The sequence below is a fragment of the Rhinatrema bivittatum genome, chromosome 15, assembly GCF_901001135.1.
Source record: "Rhinatrema bivittatum chromosome 15, aRhiBiv1.1, whole genome shotgun sequence".
NCBI classification, from domain to species: Eukaryota; Metazoa; Chordata; class Amphibia; order Gymnophiona; family Rhinatrematidae; genus Rhinatrema; species Rhinatrema bivittatum.
In genome coordinates, this window is record NC_042629.1 from 28,847,533 (window position 1) to 28,863,977 (window position 16,445).

Sequence of the window (16,445 nt, forward strand, 5' to 3'; positions counted from 1 at the left end):
GTAAATACAAACAAAATATTGAATGAGCACACTCTTGAAACGTGTCAGCCTTGATGACTGGCACAAGTGCTCTTGCCTTTCAAATGTGTGTTCGTTTTGCCCTTTTTTTGCAGGCATGGTTTGTGGAAAGTGTGTATGCGACTCCCAAAATATTCTCTCTTAAAGCTGGCCCCAGATTTGAATACACGAGGGGAAGAGGTGAGCTTTCAGCAGCCTGCAAAGGCCACGTACCCACAGACCTTAGCCCATAAGCGCCTAAGTCCCCTTTGTAAATTTGCAGGTAGCTCCAGTACCTGGGTTCAGATCTGCACAGGAGGTCCCAGCTGCTCCCAAGCAGGGGTGGCTTGCTTTCTCCCTGTGTAGCTGTACACACGTTTTTGAAAATCAAACATGTGCTTGTCAATGTTCTCCCCACCCCCTCTCTGCCCCAGAACACCTACTGCAGGTAATATTTCCCTGCACAACCCTCCGCCCCCCTCCCCCCCAAACAACTTTCAAAAGCTGATTTACACCCCAAAAAAACAGGGGCTATTGCACGTGAATCCTTCAGAAAATCACCCCCACAAAGTCCCACGTGAGCGGGGGCCAGCTGTCGAGGGATTGGCTCTGTGCCGCAGGTGTAAGTGACTGCAGCATTTGTAAACGCTGGAAAGCTCGCTGCCTCCACCACACAGCCACATAAGTTTAGGAATGCCGCCTCCGATCCAGGAGGGGTATGGCGTTGGGCTTATGGGCGGAAGTTGTTAAAAGCTGAGAGCGGTTTTAATGGAATATTTTAGTTAGAATATGATTTATGCTGAAGCACATCTCTCTCTCAGCTGTTGCAGGCTCCAGTTGTTTGTTTTTTTAATTTGTTTTAAGGTAAGGGGAGGGTGGATCCTACAGAGCACTGGTTTTCTGAAGATTTCTGTAGAAAGCTGCTCCATAATGAGATAATAGTGGCTGTGTCCCAGACACAGGGTCTAGTTTAGTCCTATCTAGCAAAGCTATTGAAAGCAGGATTACCTGATATAGGGAAGGGAAAGAAAAGGAATAGGCACCCAAAGGGCACTGCACAGCCTCTTTTATTAAAAAATATATATATACATATAAAATATCAAAGAAATATAGTAACAGCATAAAACAATAAATATAAAAAAGTCATAGTAAGATAGTTATGACAGCATAAAAAGACAAATATAAAATGTCATAGTAACATAGTAATGTTGGCATAAAAAAAGCAAATATAAAATATGTCATAGTAACATAGTAATGATGGCATAAAAACCAAATATAAAATATATCATAGTAACATAGTAATGTCAGCATAAAAAAACAAATATAAAATATGTCATAGTAACGTAGTAATGTCAGTATAAAAAAACCAAATATAAAATGTCATAGTAATGTAGTAATAACGGCATAAAAACCAAATATAAAATATATCATAGTAACGTAGTAATGTCGGCATAAAAAAAAGTTAATATAATGTGTCATAGTAACATAGTAATGACAGCATAACACAACAAATATAAAATATGTAATAGTAACATAGTAATGATGGCATCAAAAATCAAATATAAAATGTCATAATAATTTAGTATTGACAGCATAAAAAATATAAAATATTTCATAGTAATTTAGTAATGACGGCATGAAAAAACAACTATAAAATATGTTAAAGTAACGTAATGATAGCATAAAAAACATATAAAATATTTCATAGTAACAGTAATGAGGGCATAAAGAACAAATATAAAATGTCAGATTAATGTAGTAATGACAACGTAAAAAAATATATATTAAATTATATTTCATAGTAACATAGTGATGATAGCATTAAAAAGCCAAACGGTGCATCCATCTGCCCAAAATGTTTCTTATGGTAGTAACTGCCACCCATGCAGGTTACTCCTATGCAGAAATGTTACACCTAGTATTAACATAGGCTATCCCCTTTCTTCATTTCCAATCTCAAGCCTCTAGGGATCTGTAGTTTATCCCATGCCCTTCTTGTCTTCACCACCTGTTCCAGGAGGGCATTCCAGGCATCCATTACCCTCTCTGTAAAGAATATTTCCTGATGTTGGTTCAGAATCATCCCTCCTGGAGTTTCATATCGTGGCCCCTAGTTGTACAGTTTCCTTTCCAATGGAACAGATATGCTGTTTGTGCATATCTCTCCTGCATCTCCTGTCCTCCAGGGTATCCTTCAGCCTCTCCATCCTAAGTCTTCCAAAACAAATTCCACACCCTTTTGGTTGCCATTTTCTGGAATGCTTCCATCCTGTCTCTGTCCCTTCAAAGATACGGTCTCCAGAACGGAACACAGTACTCCAGGTGAGGCCTCACCAAGGACCTGTACAGAGGCATTAATCTTTTCCTGCTGGCTCTCTCTACGCAGCCCAGCATCCTTCTGGCTTTTGCTACAGTCTTGATGTCATATTGCTTGGCTGCCTTCAGATCCCCAGACACAACCACCCCACAGTCCCCTCTCCTGGTCCAAGTCATGTCAGTGATAATGCCCTGAGTGACAGGGCCTGTATCTTGGTTGCTGTGGGCTCAGGCTATGTGAAGTTGCCATAGTCAGGAGTTGGGTGCTACGTCTTGGTGCGTAAAGGGCGAATCTTGGTATAATAAGATCCGGCTGTGCAAAAATGGCAAAATATTTGTCTGTTCAAGAGTTAGGCTGTAATAATCTAGCATTTTGGATGTCAGAAAAAATTTTTTTTCATGAGTTGGCAACCCTGATTTAAATAGAGCCTGGTATCTATATTTATATCTATCCCACTATTAATAGAAGGCAATGGCTCGTGTGCTTGAGGGTTTGTCAGTGCGTATGACTGGCCTGCACGTATCCCTCAGCGCTTTGTATCGATGGCAGCACTGGAGATAGTGAGTGGTACCGCAGGTAGGGAAATTGCGTTCTGGCTGTGGAAGAGGAGAGGACATTAACAGACCTGTTCAGCATGGCTGGGCCTTGCTAGCTGAACAACAGGTGCAGCAGATAAAGTGTGGCACAGCAGGTTGGGAGAAGCCCCATTGGTTGCAGCAGAAGTAACAACCTGCAGCCTGGACATCATGGCTGACAGAAAGTGCAGGACCTGCCAGTCTACCTAGAGGAAGAGGTACCGCTGGATGAGATCAGGATGACAAGGGGATTGAGGGGTGAAAGGGGGAGCCAGGAACTATTTGGAAGTGGACCAAGCAATGGGTAAAGACTGAACTTTGAACAGTCCACATATTTATTCATGCACTCACACCCCATCCAATCACACATGCACATACCTCCCAGCCACTCACACACACACCACCCAAACCAGCTCACACCTCACTCACTCGTACAAACCCAGAGCCCACATGCTCACTCACGTATACCACATCCACTTACTTATAACCATCCCAGCCGCTCAGACACACACACACACACATTTGCCTTACCTACTCATACACACACACACAGCCCCTGCACCCAGCCACATCCCACTCACATACACAGAGCCCTCACATACTCCACCCCACTCTAGCCACTCACACACACCACCCAAACCAGCTCACACCTCACTCACTCGTACAAACCCAGAGCCCACATGCTCACTCACGTATACCACATCCACTTACTTATAACCACCCCACCCGCTCAGACACACACACACACACACACGCACACACACCTTACCTGCTCATACACACACACACAGCCCCTGCACCCAGCCACATCCCACTCACATACACAGAGCCCTCACATTCCCCACCCCACTCTAGCCACTCACACACACCACCCAAACCAGCTCACACCTCACTCACTCGTACAAACCCAGAGCCCACATGCTCACTCACGTATACCACATCCACTTACTTATAACCATCCCACCCGCTCAGACACACACACACGCACACACACCTTACCTGCTCATACACACACACACACACAGCCCCTGCACCCAGCCACATCCCACTCACATACACAGAGCCCTCACATACTCCACCCCACCCCAGCCACTCACACACACACCACCCAAACCAGCTCACACCTCACTCACTCGTACAAACCCAGAGCCCACATGCTCACTCACGTATACCACATCCACTTACTTATAACCACCCCACCCGCTCAGACACACACACACACACACACCTTACCTGCTCATACACACACACACAGCCCCTGCACCCAGCCACATCCCACTCACATACACAGAGCCCTCACATACCCCACCCCACTCCAGCCACTCACTTGCACAGACACAAAGGGGTAAATTTTAAAACGCTGGTGCACGTAAAAACTGGGAGCTACACATGTGGCTGGGCCGCGTGCGCACCATGGGGATTTTTAAACGGCCCTGCCCACGTGCATATCTCCTAGTAAGCGCCGAAGACCGCCTTAAAAAAAAAAAAAAAAGGTGGGCTGGGGGCAGGCTTTGGGCTGGTCGGTGGCGGAGCGGGGGCCAGCTGGGTGAAGCACTACCTGTTACACGTAAACCAATGTGATGTTCTTCGAACATCGGTATAAAAAAGCTTCAGATAAATAAAATAAAATAAATGCACAAGTTACTGCTGCTCCGGAGTGCAGCTAAGTATTAAAAAAAAAAAGTAGCTAGCTGGAGGGGTTTTAGAGGTCAGGGAGGAGAGGGGAAAAGGCAGGCAGGGGTAGTAGGGGTTTTAGGAAGTTCGGACTGGGAGGGAACTGGGAAAATGCCCGATCACGTCACTGCGCACTTTTAACAAAATCCCCCCACCTTGCACGTGCGAGCCGGCGCTCACGCTCACAGGCGCGCTCCGATATAAAATGCGTGGCTCCGTAATAGTGAGTTCTATACAGGGACAGGGACATCTGGTGGGCAGGCTGGAGGGGGGGGGGTGCCACACTTACACCCCCCATTCATACACACACATACACAGTCAACCCACTCACACCCAAAACCCCCACCCATTCACACCCACTCACGCACACCCGCCACCATTTGTTCACACAGATCCCCCACTCACATTCACACAGATCCCACTCAAAGCCCCAATCCCTCACCGAAACATCTTACTACACGCCCCACCCCTGCACACAAACCACCCCCCCATTCAACCACTCCACGTGCCATTTCTTTACTGGTCTTTCCATTAGTATCTGTATTTATAAATAACTATTATGACTAACTGCGTTTAGTTACAGTATAATCACAGATATATAGGGAGAGGTTTTTTCCTTTCAAAGGGAAAAACGACCCTCTGAGCTCTATAATTGCATTGATCAATGCTTCAGAGGCCCCTATGATTCTGATTTAAAGCCTGGAGGACTTATATTTAAATAACAGTTAATTGTGCAAGTCCTTGGAGGATTTGGGATACTTCTTATAAACTGTCTAATTGCCACAGGACCTGCAGGAAAGGAGTGTGGCTGGAATACAACAGCTTCCAGCCAACCGCCTCTCCTTAATTCCCATCCTGCCGTACAGAGAGAGAGACTGCCAGCTAAAAGTGTGTGTACATTTCATGAATGAGTATATTTACATCTCTGGGTCGCTGTAGGATTTTTATGGACGTACGTGAAGGTTAGTACACATAAAAGGGCCAGATGTGCTAAAGGGGTTTTCCTGTTTTGTGTCAAATAGAAAAAACACTTTAATACCATTTGATCCAAGAGCTCTAGTGTGGATGACTTCTGGGCATGTTGCTTTATTTGCATGCCTAGTATAACATCTGTTAGTAAAGTGATCCCTGTTATGAACAGCTGTTTCTTATGTATGGTTTCTGTTAATTATTGCTAACAGCAAACATGGTTATCCCATTAGTGAATTCAGAGCTCACTCCATATCTTGCAGAAACATTTATCCACCTGGCGTTTGCAGTCAAAGACTCTGTATACAATCTACTGGGCAAAAATATGAAACTATGATAGAAGATAATTTAATTTTGGTTGGAGTTAATGTTTTGACTGGATTACTTTTGTTGACTTTGTACTTTTGTTACAAAGTTGCTATATATGGTATTTTTGTTTATGTGTTCAGCCTTGAACTGTGTAAAGGCAGAAAATAAATTATTTTAAATACATAAATAAAAGCCTGGATTCTGTAATCAGAGTTCCCAAAGCGCTAAGATTCAGGTTGGTGACCTTTCTTGTCCTATTAGACATATTGGATCCAGCTAGTAAACAGTAACTGTGGATATGATATAGCTGTCAAAAAGTTATTGGATCATTTTAGACTTATAGATGAAATATCACTCAATTTTAAGTTCTAAAATAGAGATTTTCCAAGCTGTGTTGAGGGCAGAAATGAATATGTGGCTGTCTACAGTAGGGAACAGGATACAACAGATATTGCAGGTTTATTGCTTGCTAACTTCTCAACTGAGAGAGTTAACTGCATAAAAACCAAATTACAGGATGTAAATGTAATGCAAGCTGTCTACCAGCCCACCTGTTGCCTTGGTTCTTTTGGTTACAGGGAATACATCCCCCTCGAACTGATAGAGACTCAGCAGCCTTTAAATACAGAAACGCGATGGCAGAAAAAGGCCATATGGCCTAACTAGTCTGACCATCTGCCCAACTAATTTAGTCAATTCCCATCGCTCCCTCGGATATCACCTGTGCTGATCCCATGCACCCTAAACCTTTCCTGGAGCTGCTTCTCCTTATGTTTTCCACCCCTTCCTTTAATCTCTGGAAAGTAAGATTGACTGATGATTGAACCAGACACAGTGTCAGCACACCAGGAAGAGAGAAACAGAGCTGAGTTTGGGGGTTTTTTTTTGTTTTTTTTTAACACCTAGCAATTGTACATTGGGCGTCTGCCACAAAAAGCAAGCACTAAAGTGTAGAGAACATTTTATTTTGATATTCCTGGGGGCTTTCAGTTTGGACTTCGCATTGACTTGCGTTAATTGTTTTACAGATCTTGATTTCATCAAGGGGGGAAAAGGTTTTGAAGAAATATCCGTTCTAACCCTCCAGCTTAGAGTTAAATACCTCAAACACTTTCACTTTATCTTGGTTTTAGTCTTGTTTACGCTAGTTTAGTTTCTTCTGTAAAAATGTGAGAATACTGGTTCATGTGACTCTTTATTCAAATATTACTGGCCTTGCCTTGCAAATAGGAAGAAGTAATAAGAGAGCTTTATAACTCGGTGTGATGTGTACATTCGCTATCTTAAATTGTACCTATCTAAACAAAAAACACCCACTGTTACTTAATATGGAAGTGGATGCAAAAAATAGTTCAGCAAAAATTGAGCAGATTCTACCAATTTCTGTAAAAAAAAAAAGTTATTTTCATATTTCAAATGGGTATCAGACACGGATTTGAGAGAGAAACCCAGGGTTCTGAAAGAACTCAGATATGAAATTACAGACCTGCTACTGGTAATCTGTAAACTATCATTTAGATCTACCAGTGCACCTAAGGACTGAGGGCAACAAATGTAAAGCTCGTAAGCTGAGAGACTACAGCTCAGTGAGCCTGACATCAGTGCCAGACAAAATGGTAAAGGCAGAAGTACTGGGCAGGCATATGGATGGGGCTTAATGGCGGAGAGCCAAGATGAATTCAGCAAAGGGAAGTCTTGCCTTAGTAGCGTGCGCAGAGTCTCAGGGCAGCCTCAAACCTTCTGGATGGCTTTGTTGTGCTGGACTTATACCTGGGTGCACATTGTCCTATGACAATATAAACAGGCAGTCAAGGGATTTCAAAGAAGAACCATGTGTGCCCCCAGTCTCACCTATCTGCATTCTCTTTCCTTAGCATTGCTGGAAAACCCTCAATATTCATGAAGTAGAACATTTTCCAACAAATCCTATGCAGTGCTGGGATTCAGATACACACATAAAAGGGGAGTATTTTCCTGGTCAGGCTTCTAGTTTAGCAATCTGGCAACTTTCCAAAGCTCATAGGCAGGATACCTTTCCATTGTATCTTCCTGGGCACCTGTATCCACTTCCAATCTCTTAGTTTAGCAGTCCTAAAGAACCCTCAATATCTATATGGTAAGATGCTTTTCTACTCAATATTAATCCAAAAAATCCCTTGAGGATTACTGCTAAAGGGCAGATAACTGTATTATTATTTTATTCAAAAAGAACTTGCTGGAAATGGTATCAGATTATAAAGTGCTCCCAGTCTCATGGACTCTTGCCCTTACAGGGCTACAAACCCCTCTCTTGTTTAAGCACTGTCTGATTACGTCATCTACCAGACAGTGCTTAAACAAGAGAGGGGTTGTAGCCCTGTAAGGGCAAGAGTCCATGAGACTGGGAGCACTTTATAATCTGATACCATTTCCAGCAAGTTCTTTTTGAATAAAATAATAATTTTACAGCAACAAAGTTCAAGAGAAGGCCCAGACAGGCCATGTTGAAATAGTGCACTGAAAAGGGACTATAAAGAGGCCATGGCAGCAAAGTTCAAATAGCAGGCAGCAGGACCAGTACCAGAGAGCACAGCATGGAGGCAGCAGCAGGATGAGATCAGAAGTGGCACCAGCAGCAGAAGCAGGAGATGAAACATGATGGGAAGAGATACCAGCAGAACTGTGATTGGAGACCACATCAAGGAGGCAGGACTATAGGCAGAGCATAGAGGAGGGCATAACAAGTAAGCAACAGGACAACACAGGCAGACATTAGATCATCCACATCAGCAAACTGGCACAAGAATTCTGTGGTGAGGACAAGCCCAGCAGTCTTCTTACACCTAGCCGGCACAGAAACTCTGTAGTCAGGATAGACCCAGCAGTCTTCTTACACCTACGCCGGCACAGAAACTCTGTAGTCAGGATAGACCCAGCAGTCTTCTTCCATCTAACTGACAACAGGAACTCTGTAGTCAGGATGGGCCCCTCAGTCTTCTTCCATCTAACTGACACAGGAACTCTGTAGTGAGGCCACTGTTGGAAACAGGATGCTGGGCTTGATGAACCCTTGGTTAAATTCTTGGTAAGATTCCTCTTCTATTTAGCTGGCACAGGAGCTCTGTACAGAGAACTGGCCTGGCTTGTTTGGACAAGTCATCTTTGAGTCCATTTTTTTTTTTTTAACCTTTTTAACTGTATAACTCATGGACCTTTTCTTTTTGGTGGTTGGGGGTGGAATTTTTTTGGTGGGCCTACTCCTGAGCCATTATGAGAGCAGGGACTGCTGTGTGGACTTCTGGGAGGATGGGGATGGCATAAGTGCAGGCTCTGGCAAACGTTGAATGAGTTGGCTGACCACTGTGGTCAAATTATTAATTGAAGTGGAGATGGTGATTAAGCCATCTGTAAGAGCTGATGTTTGCTGCTGCACGGCTTTGGTGTGGCTGATCTGAACTGTCCTCAACCGCACCATCTCTGCCTATATATGGTGAAGATGTAGGCCATGCCTCCTCTCAGTGTGGCCTGCACTGTAGGATCCACTGCTGGTGCTGCAGGTAATGGGGCTCATGGTTGCTGAGGTACAGTCTGAGCCTCTAATACTGGCATCACTGGGCTCAGGGATGAGATGGCTGTCCTGTCTTGGACACATGGCATGGTGGCAACTCGGATGGTTGCCTGCCATGGCAGAGCAGTTTCCTCCATAAAGCTGGAGAGGCTTAGGCTGGTGACAAGGGGTAGGTGTGATCTAAGGGTTTGAAGTAGCAGCTGCTGCTGCTGTGGCTGTTGTTGCTGCTGCTCCTCCTCTTCTTCAGTCCACTGTGTCTCTGCATCCAATTGAAAAGTGCCACTGGTACCTGGGGCTTCACGGCTGGGACCAGGGGTTCCTGGGCGAGAGCTGTGGAAACATAGAAGAAGACATAAGTATGAAATGCTAAGAAGTGCATATGTACTGTTTTGCATAAGATGTGCACTTGCATCATTCAATGTGAGCAACCTATGCACAAAAAGTGTGGACACCTGGAGCAGACGACATTTACAGGTAATGTGAGTTACCAGCCCTAGCCATTCTATCAGCCGCTCCTCCATCGGTGTCAGCACTATTGGGCAAGTTGGACCACCTGCTCTCCAGTCCTCTTGCAGCCACTATGTCGCTATATGGCCTGTTAGATGTCCACCACATCTGGGCCTTGGAAGCCCTGGAAGTCATCCTGGCCTGGTTGCTGAACAGCAGGTGGTAATACTGAAGGAAGCCGGCAATGAGCTGCTCATTGACCTCCACGCTGAACTTGTAAACACATAGATGCAGCCGACCTGCTGGAGGATCGGGTTGCCACTTCCACTTCTGGAGAGGGGTCACTGTTCTTACCCTTGTTCCCAATCCCCGCTCCCCTCTCTTCCTCCCCCATTCTCTCCTGCTCCTCAACACTCCCATCCACATTCCTCCATACAAAGGGACAGACAGACAAAACTAGACACACAAAAACTTCCACACACAGATGAAGCCAAGAGATAAAGGTAAACATATACGAATACTAAACAGGAGAACTCACTCAGGTAATCCCAAGAAAAAGCTCTTAAACTCCAACTAACACTAACCACCAACTCACCTCCAATCCTCTCTCTCCAATGCCTGAGAGAGAGGCAGCTGCAGGAAGCCAGTATATATAAACAAAGAAAATAACATGCCAGACGTAAAATGACACACGTCACATAAAATGATGCATGAAGCATTAAATGATGCATGATGCAAAAAAAATATCATGCAATGTGATATTTAAATATGCATTGTGGTATGTCGTTAATTCCCCTAACCACGCCCATCTTTTTATCGCAACCTGTAAATGTGCTATATTTCAGCTTTATTTATGGCAATTTGATGAATCTATGTCTAAATGTCAAATACCTAGCAGATCCTATAATGTCGATCTAATTCCTGTTACTCACTTCCAGGGATAGCAATATCGGTTTTTAGTCTACCTGGCTAATGTGTTTAGGACTTTTCCTCCAGGAACTTGTCCAAACCTCTTTTAAACTCTGCTATGCTAGTTGCCTTGACCACATCCTCTGGCAACAGATTCTACCACTGAGTAACAAAGTACTTTCTACGTTTTGTTTTGAATCTGCTCATTGTTAGTTTCATGGAGTGTTTTAGCATTATTACCTTGTTTCAACCCCATTCTGATTTTATAAACTTCTATCATGTTCCTTCTTAGCCATTCTCTTTTCTAAGCTGAGCATCCCTAACCTATGTAGGCTGTCACCATAGGAGTTATCTTCCCAGCAGCATTGCAAGAGAGTTCAAATGAGTTCTTTTGGAGACTGTGAGAAAAGACTTTATATTTGTTTTCTAAAATTATTTTTAGTATTTCGATCACACATACACACCAATCACTACACATATTTTCACTTGGCACCTCTCTCTCTCTCTCTCGAGGAAACCAGTGAGGGGGAACAGGGTAAGGAGTTAGTGTTAGTTTGCATATGGGAATTTGTATGCTCATCTATCCAGGGTGGTATAGATCCAGAGGAAAATTCTGGGCAGACTGGATTGGCCAATAGGTCTTAATCTGCTATCATTCACTATGTTACTGTGTTGAAACTTTTCAGAGAGATAGCTGTGTTAATTTGGTATAGTAAAAATGCTAAGAGGTGGGTGACACCTTATATTTATTTCAATAATATTTTTATAGGCAATTTTTAAAAGAAGGTGTGTGCACCCATAAATGTGTGAATTGAGCAAAGATGCACTTAATTTTATTTATTTTTATTTTATTTATTTATTTAAAAACTCTTCTATACTGTCGTTAAGTTGGAAAACCATCACCAACGGTTTACATATAGGCACGCTAAAAATTATGAGTGGTATAGATTACAAATTAAACATGTGCCATCATAGTACGGTAACAGTAAAGTACAATAAGCTATTTGTTAGCAGTTAAGCTAATCAGTTTGGTATGACATTTTATCAGCCCGTGCCATTTTTAAAGATGGTGCCGGCCGTCCATTACTCCTACCATGTGACAGGGCCTGGCCAATGGCACCGGATACCCTGTCACATGGTAAGGGCAAAGGGCCATCGGCGCCATTTTTATTAAGTGGCAGCCGACGGCCCCGAGAGCGGGAGATCGCTCCCAGGACTTCCAATGAACCACCAGGTACTTGTAAAAAGTTTTGGTGGGGGTTTGGGAGGGTGGGGAAAGCTAAGGGAACAGTTTTAAAGGGTCGGGTGGGTTTTTTTTGTTATTTGGCTCCAGGCGCAGCTGATAAACAAAACCGCGATCGGGCCGCACAAAAAAAAAATTAACGATGTGAATCGGAACAGATTCACATCTCTAATGATTTACAGCTTGTTTCCTTGCCCATCAGAGCTCAGTGACCTTGCTGGAACATAAGCTCACTAGAATCAGCCCAAAGGCTGCCCATCAGAATGCAACACCTTAAACACTAAAGTAATTATTTTAAATTGAATCGGTTCTTCAGCTGGTAGCCAGGACACTGATTCCAGGATAGGTGGTATATGCTCACATATTTAGCTCCTGTGAAAAACCCTGGCTGCACCATTTTGCCGGAGTAACTTCCTTAGCAGCCCAATAAACAGGGAGCTTCAGAAATCTATTTTCAATCCTAACCAAAGCATGAATCACTGTACGAAAATCACAAGGTGACAGGAATTGTTTCAATGGGGTGGAGTAACTGCAATCTAGCAGAAGCAGCCTTTACTACTTTCTAAATATGTGGTTTTAAAGTTAAACTTGTATCAAAAATGAATTCCCAAATGCTTTACCTCCTTTACTATGGGAAACAATGTATCTCCAAATTTAATCTTGGAGGTTGTATTTACCTATTTACCACTTACCTGTAGAAGTACTCCTCTTTTTAACATTTAAAAACCAACTTAGGTTAGTTCTACCAAGACCAAATTGCAGTCATATAGTCCACACATTTTTTTCAGGGAGTGTATCAGTAGCAGCGAAAGGTAAAATAAATTTGCAGATTGCCCGCATATATAAAGAGAGAAATTAAAGCCTATCCAATTTTGCAGCGTCCGGTTTCCGAACCCATGGCTTGTCAGTGGGCTCGAGAACCGACGCTGGCAAAAATTGAGCGTCGGCTGTCAAACTCGCTGACAGCCGCCGCTCTTTTTACCCGCGGGCCCTCAATTTAAATACTGAATCGCGCGCACAGGAGAACGCACAGCTCGCCCGCTCTCTCCGCGACTTTTACTGAATCGAACCTGTTAGATTGTAAGCCCCTCTGGGGCTAGGGAAATAACCTCCAGTACCTGAATGTAAATCCACTTTGAAGCACTGAAAAAAGTGCAAAAAGCGGAATGTAAATAAGTAAATAAATAAATAATAACCAAAATGAAGGTTTAACAATTTAAAAGAGAGCAATTTTATCATCTAAAACCAGGGGCAGATTTGCAAAACTAAATGAGTTTTAGAAAATACTAAGAGATCCATATTCAAAAGCCATTTAGCTGGCTAAACTCAATGTTTGGGTGCATATCTGGCTAATTTCTCGCCAGCCAATAATAGGCGGTTGGAATTTAGCCAGATAAAGTAGGGGCATTTCAGGGGTGTAACTGGGAGGAGTTGAAGTCTGGTAATCCAAAGAGCTGTGCTAAAGTTCCCGGCTTTAGTTAGCCTGCTAACTTTAGGAATGCTGGCTGTATTCAGGTAGTGTGGCTGCACTATTGAATATACCTTCAAAGTTAGCCACAGTAACTTTACTCTCCAGACTGTATCTGAATATGGACCTTTAAAAGTCCACCACCTCATTCGCCCTCCTGTTCTTCCCCAATGAAAGAATAACCAGGTGGAGTCATTAAGTTTCACAGTAGCAGATCATTCCTATATGCCCTGATTCACTTACAAACATCAGACCCCAAGTATTATCTTGTATAACATCAGCTAATTCAAGGACCTTTTTTCCAAATTGATTGAGCGTTAATATATGCAAATGATAAAATTTTCTTCCAATTGTTCAGAATGAGGGGGCCAGAGCTCTGATAAAATCAGAAAGGACCAACATTGTGCTCTGAGTCTATTTATATCAAAATTCTTCCTTCTCAAACCCCCCATTATCCATGACAACTGAAATCGGAGAATAATTGTCTTCCTTTAAATCAGATGCATCTGACGAAGTGGACTCTTTCCTGGACAGCTCATGCCTCTTGTTATTTATGTTACTGAAATATTTATATTTACTGTGTTACCAATCACACCAACTGGTCTCTGTAATATTATACTGCAGAGACCAACCTAATGCAGCCTTACAAAGACTGACTGAGCTCCACAACGCAGCATAACCAGCAATCCCAGCTACAGTCACCACGGGCCGATACAGTACAGTCCGTGGGAGAGCGGGCGAACGCCTGCTCTCCCGGCGCGCACACAGGCCACTCTCCTGTGTGCGCGATTCACCATGCAAATTAGGGCCGGCGGTAAAAGGAGGCGCTAGGGACACTAGCGCGTCCCTAGCGCCTCCTTTTGGACCGGAGCGGCAGCTATCGGCGGGTTTGACAGCCGACGCTCAATTCTGCCGGTGTTGGTCCTTGAGCCCGCTGACAGCCATAGGTTCGGAAACCGGACGCCGGCAAAATTGACGTTCAGTTTTCGACCTGCAAGCCACGAGGCTGACTTCAAATTTTTTATTTTTTTACTTTTGGTAACTTTCAGGACCTCCGACTTAATATCGCCATGATATTAAGTCGGAGGGTGCACAGAAAAGCAGTTTTTTACTGCTTTTCTGTGCACTTTCCCAGTGGCCCGAAGAAATTAGCGCCTACCTTTGGGTAGGCGCTAATTTCTGAAAGTAAAATGTGTGGCTTGGCTGCACATTTTACTTACTGTATCCGTGTTGCATACATAAAATAGGGCCATCAACATGCATTTGCATGTTGTGGGCGCTATTAGGTTCGAGGGGGTTGGACGCGTGTTTCGGCCCCCTTACTGAATAAGGGGGTAAAGCTAGCGCATCGAAATGCGCGTCCAATAGAGGGTTAACAGTGCGTTCCGTCGAAGCGCACTGTACTGTATCGGCCCGACAGTGAGCCTACTAAAACAGGGTTAAAAGAGACCGGCTGCACTCACAGCACAGCACTGGGGATGAATTCTGATTGTAAAACCAGGCCCAAGTATACCTTTTGAACCTTATCACGTCACTCCTTTTGTGTTTCTCCAGTGAGAGGATTGCTCTGCCTGCTGCCTGTGTTTTGGGGACTTAATTTTCTGGGTAATCTCCGTGGCGCTCTGCAGCACTCCAAGGTAAGGACGATGGGGAATGCACTGTGCACAGCCCTGTGGAATTCACACCCCCCCATACAATCAGCACTCAGAGAGGATCCCAGTCTGCCTCTGGATGTACATCTGTGCACAGTTGCTGTGCATTGTTCACTAATGATATTCCCATGCTACAATATGATGGCACAGTTGTACAAGATGCAACACTGAATACTCAGCACTCTGTTAAAATAGAGGGCAATTTTACTCTGCCATGTACCAGGGTAAAAAGTCTTTGTGAAAATCACCCACTCTTTAAGTGAGTAAAAGCACATACACTATTCTTTAATAAGCATTTTCGAGAAGGCATCCTGGGGCAGAGTTAGGCCAGGGGAATCAACAATGCACGTAGTGTTTTCAAACTGTGCATGCTGTTTTGTAGGGAAAAATTATCCATCCAAAAAAAAACCAGATGCAGATCCCTGTGGGTACCTTTTCTCTAGGCAATTTTCAAATGGAAAGTAATCAGATACTTCCCCTTTGAGAACTGGTGTGAGGTCCATGGGGACAAGTATCCACGGACTCTGCAAGAATCCACATAGTTTTGAAAATTGTCCCATAAGGTATACTGTGACACACATGGTATCTGTTCCAGTATTCCTTTCTCAGTAAATCACACAAAGGGACACCCTGGTGTTCTTGGTTTAGTACCTGTAAGGACACAGGGTGGCAGACTGGCCTAGGCATTTCAGGCAGGCCCGGCACGACCGGGTGTACATTTGCACGGAGTGACACACCTGGGGAGGTGGCAGGCCCTCAGCAGCAGGAGAGGCCGCGGGCCACCGGCGGAGCCTAACCGGCCGGCGGCTGAAGAAGGAGAGAGCAGGCCTCCTGCTGTCTTCGGGCCATACAGCCCACCAAGCTTCCTGCTTGGGGGGGGGGGGGGGAAACGGAAGCTGTGCGAGGGCGTGCGCTCACACACGTCCATACTCAGTGAGGCTCGACTTCCGGGTATGGCTCGCCACACACACAGCTTCTGCTCTCTCCTGCCCCCGAGCAGGAAGCTTGGTGGGCCGTAAGGCCCGAAGACAGCAGGAGGCCCGTGGGACCCTGTTGGAGCTCATCCCACCATGGCCTGATAATAAAGGGAGACTGTGTGTGTGTGTGTGTGTGTGAGCTTGTATGTGTGTGTGACTGTGTAAGAGTCTAGGTGTGTGTCTGTGTGAGAACCTATGTGCCTGTGAATGCATCTGTGTGAGAGCTTGTGTGTTTGTGTATGTTTTGTGCCTGTGACATATAGGCTTTCACAGGCACGCTCACACACATACACGCATAATGTATCTGCGACGGTGAGGGAGTGGCAGCCTGTGAGAGTATGAAGATGGAGTGTGTGAGAGA

General features: G+C 44.4%; 1 protein-coding gene across 1 annotated transcript in view; it reads left to right on the forward strand.

The window, feature by feature from the left end:
- The first annotated feature begins 9,389 nt into the window (after positions 1–9,389).
- The window catches only part of LOC115077055 (OX-2 membrane glycoprotein-like), a 32,275-nt gene continuing 25,219 nt past the window's right edge, over positions 9,390–16,445 (forward strand). Inside the window, exons 1-2 of the mRNA XM_029579208.1 lie at positions 9,390–9,401; positions 9,636–9,744. Of these exons, the coding sequence (XP_029435068.1) occupies positions 9,390–9,401; positions 9,636–9,744 (121 nt within the window). The remainder of the gene's footprint in view (positions 9,402–9,635; positions 9,745–16,445) is intronic.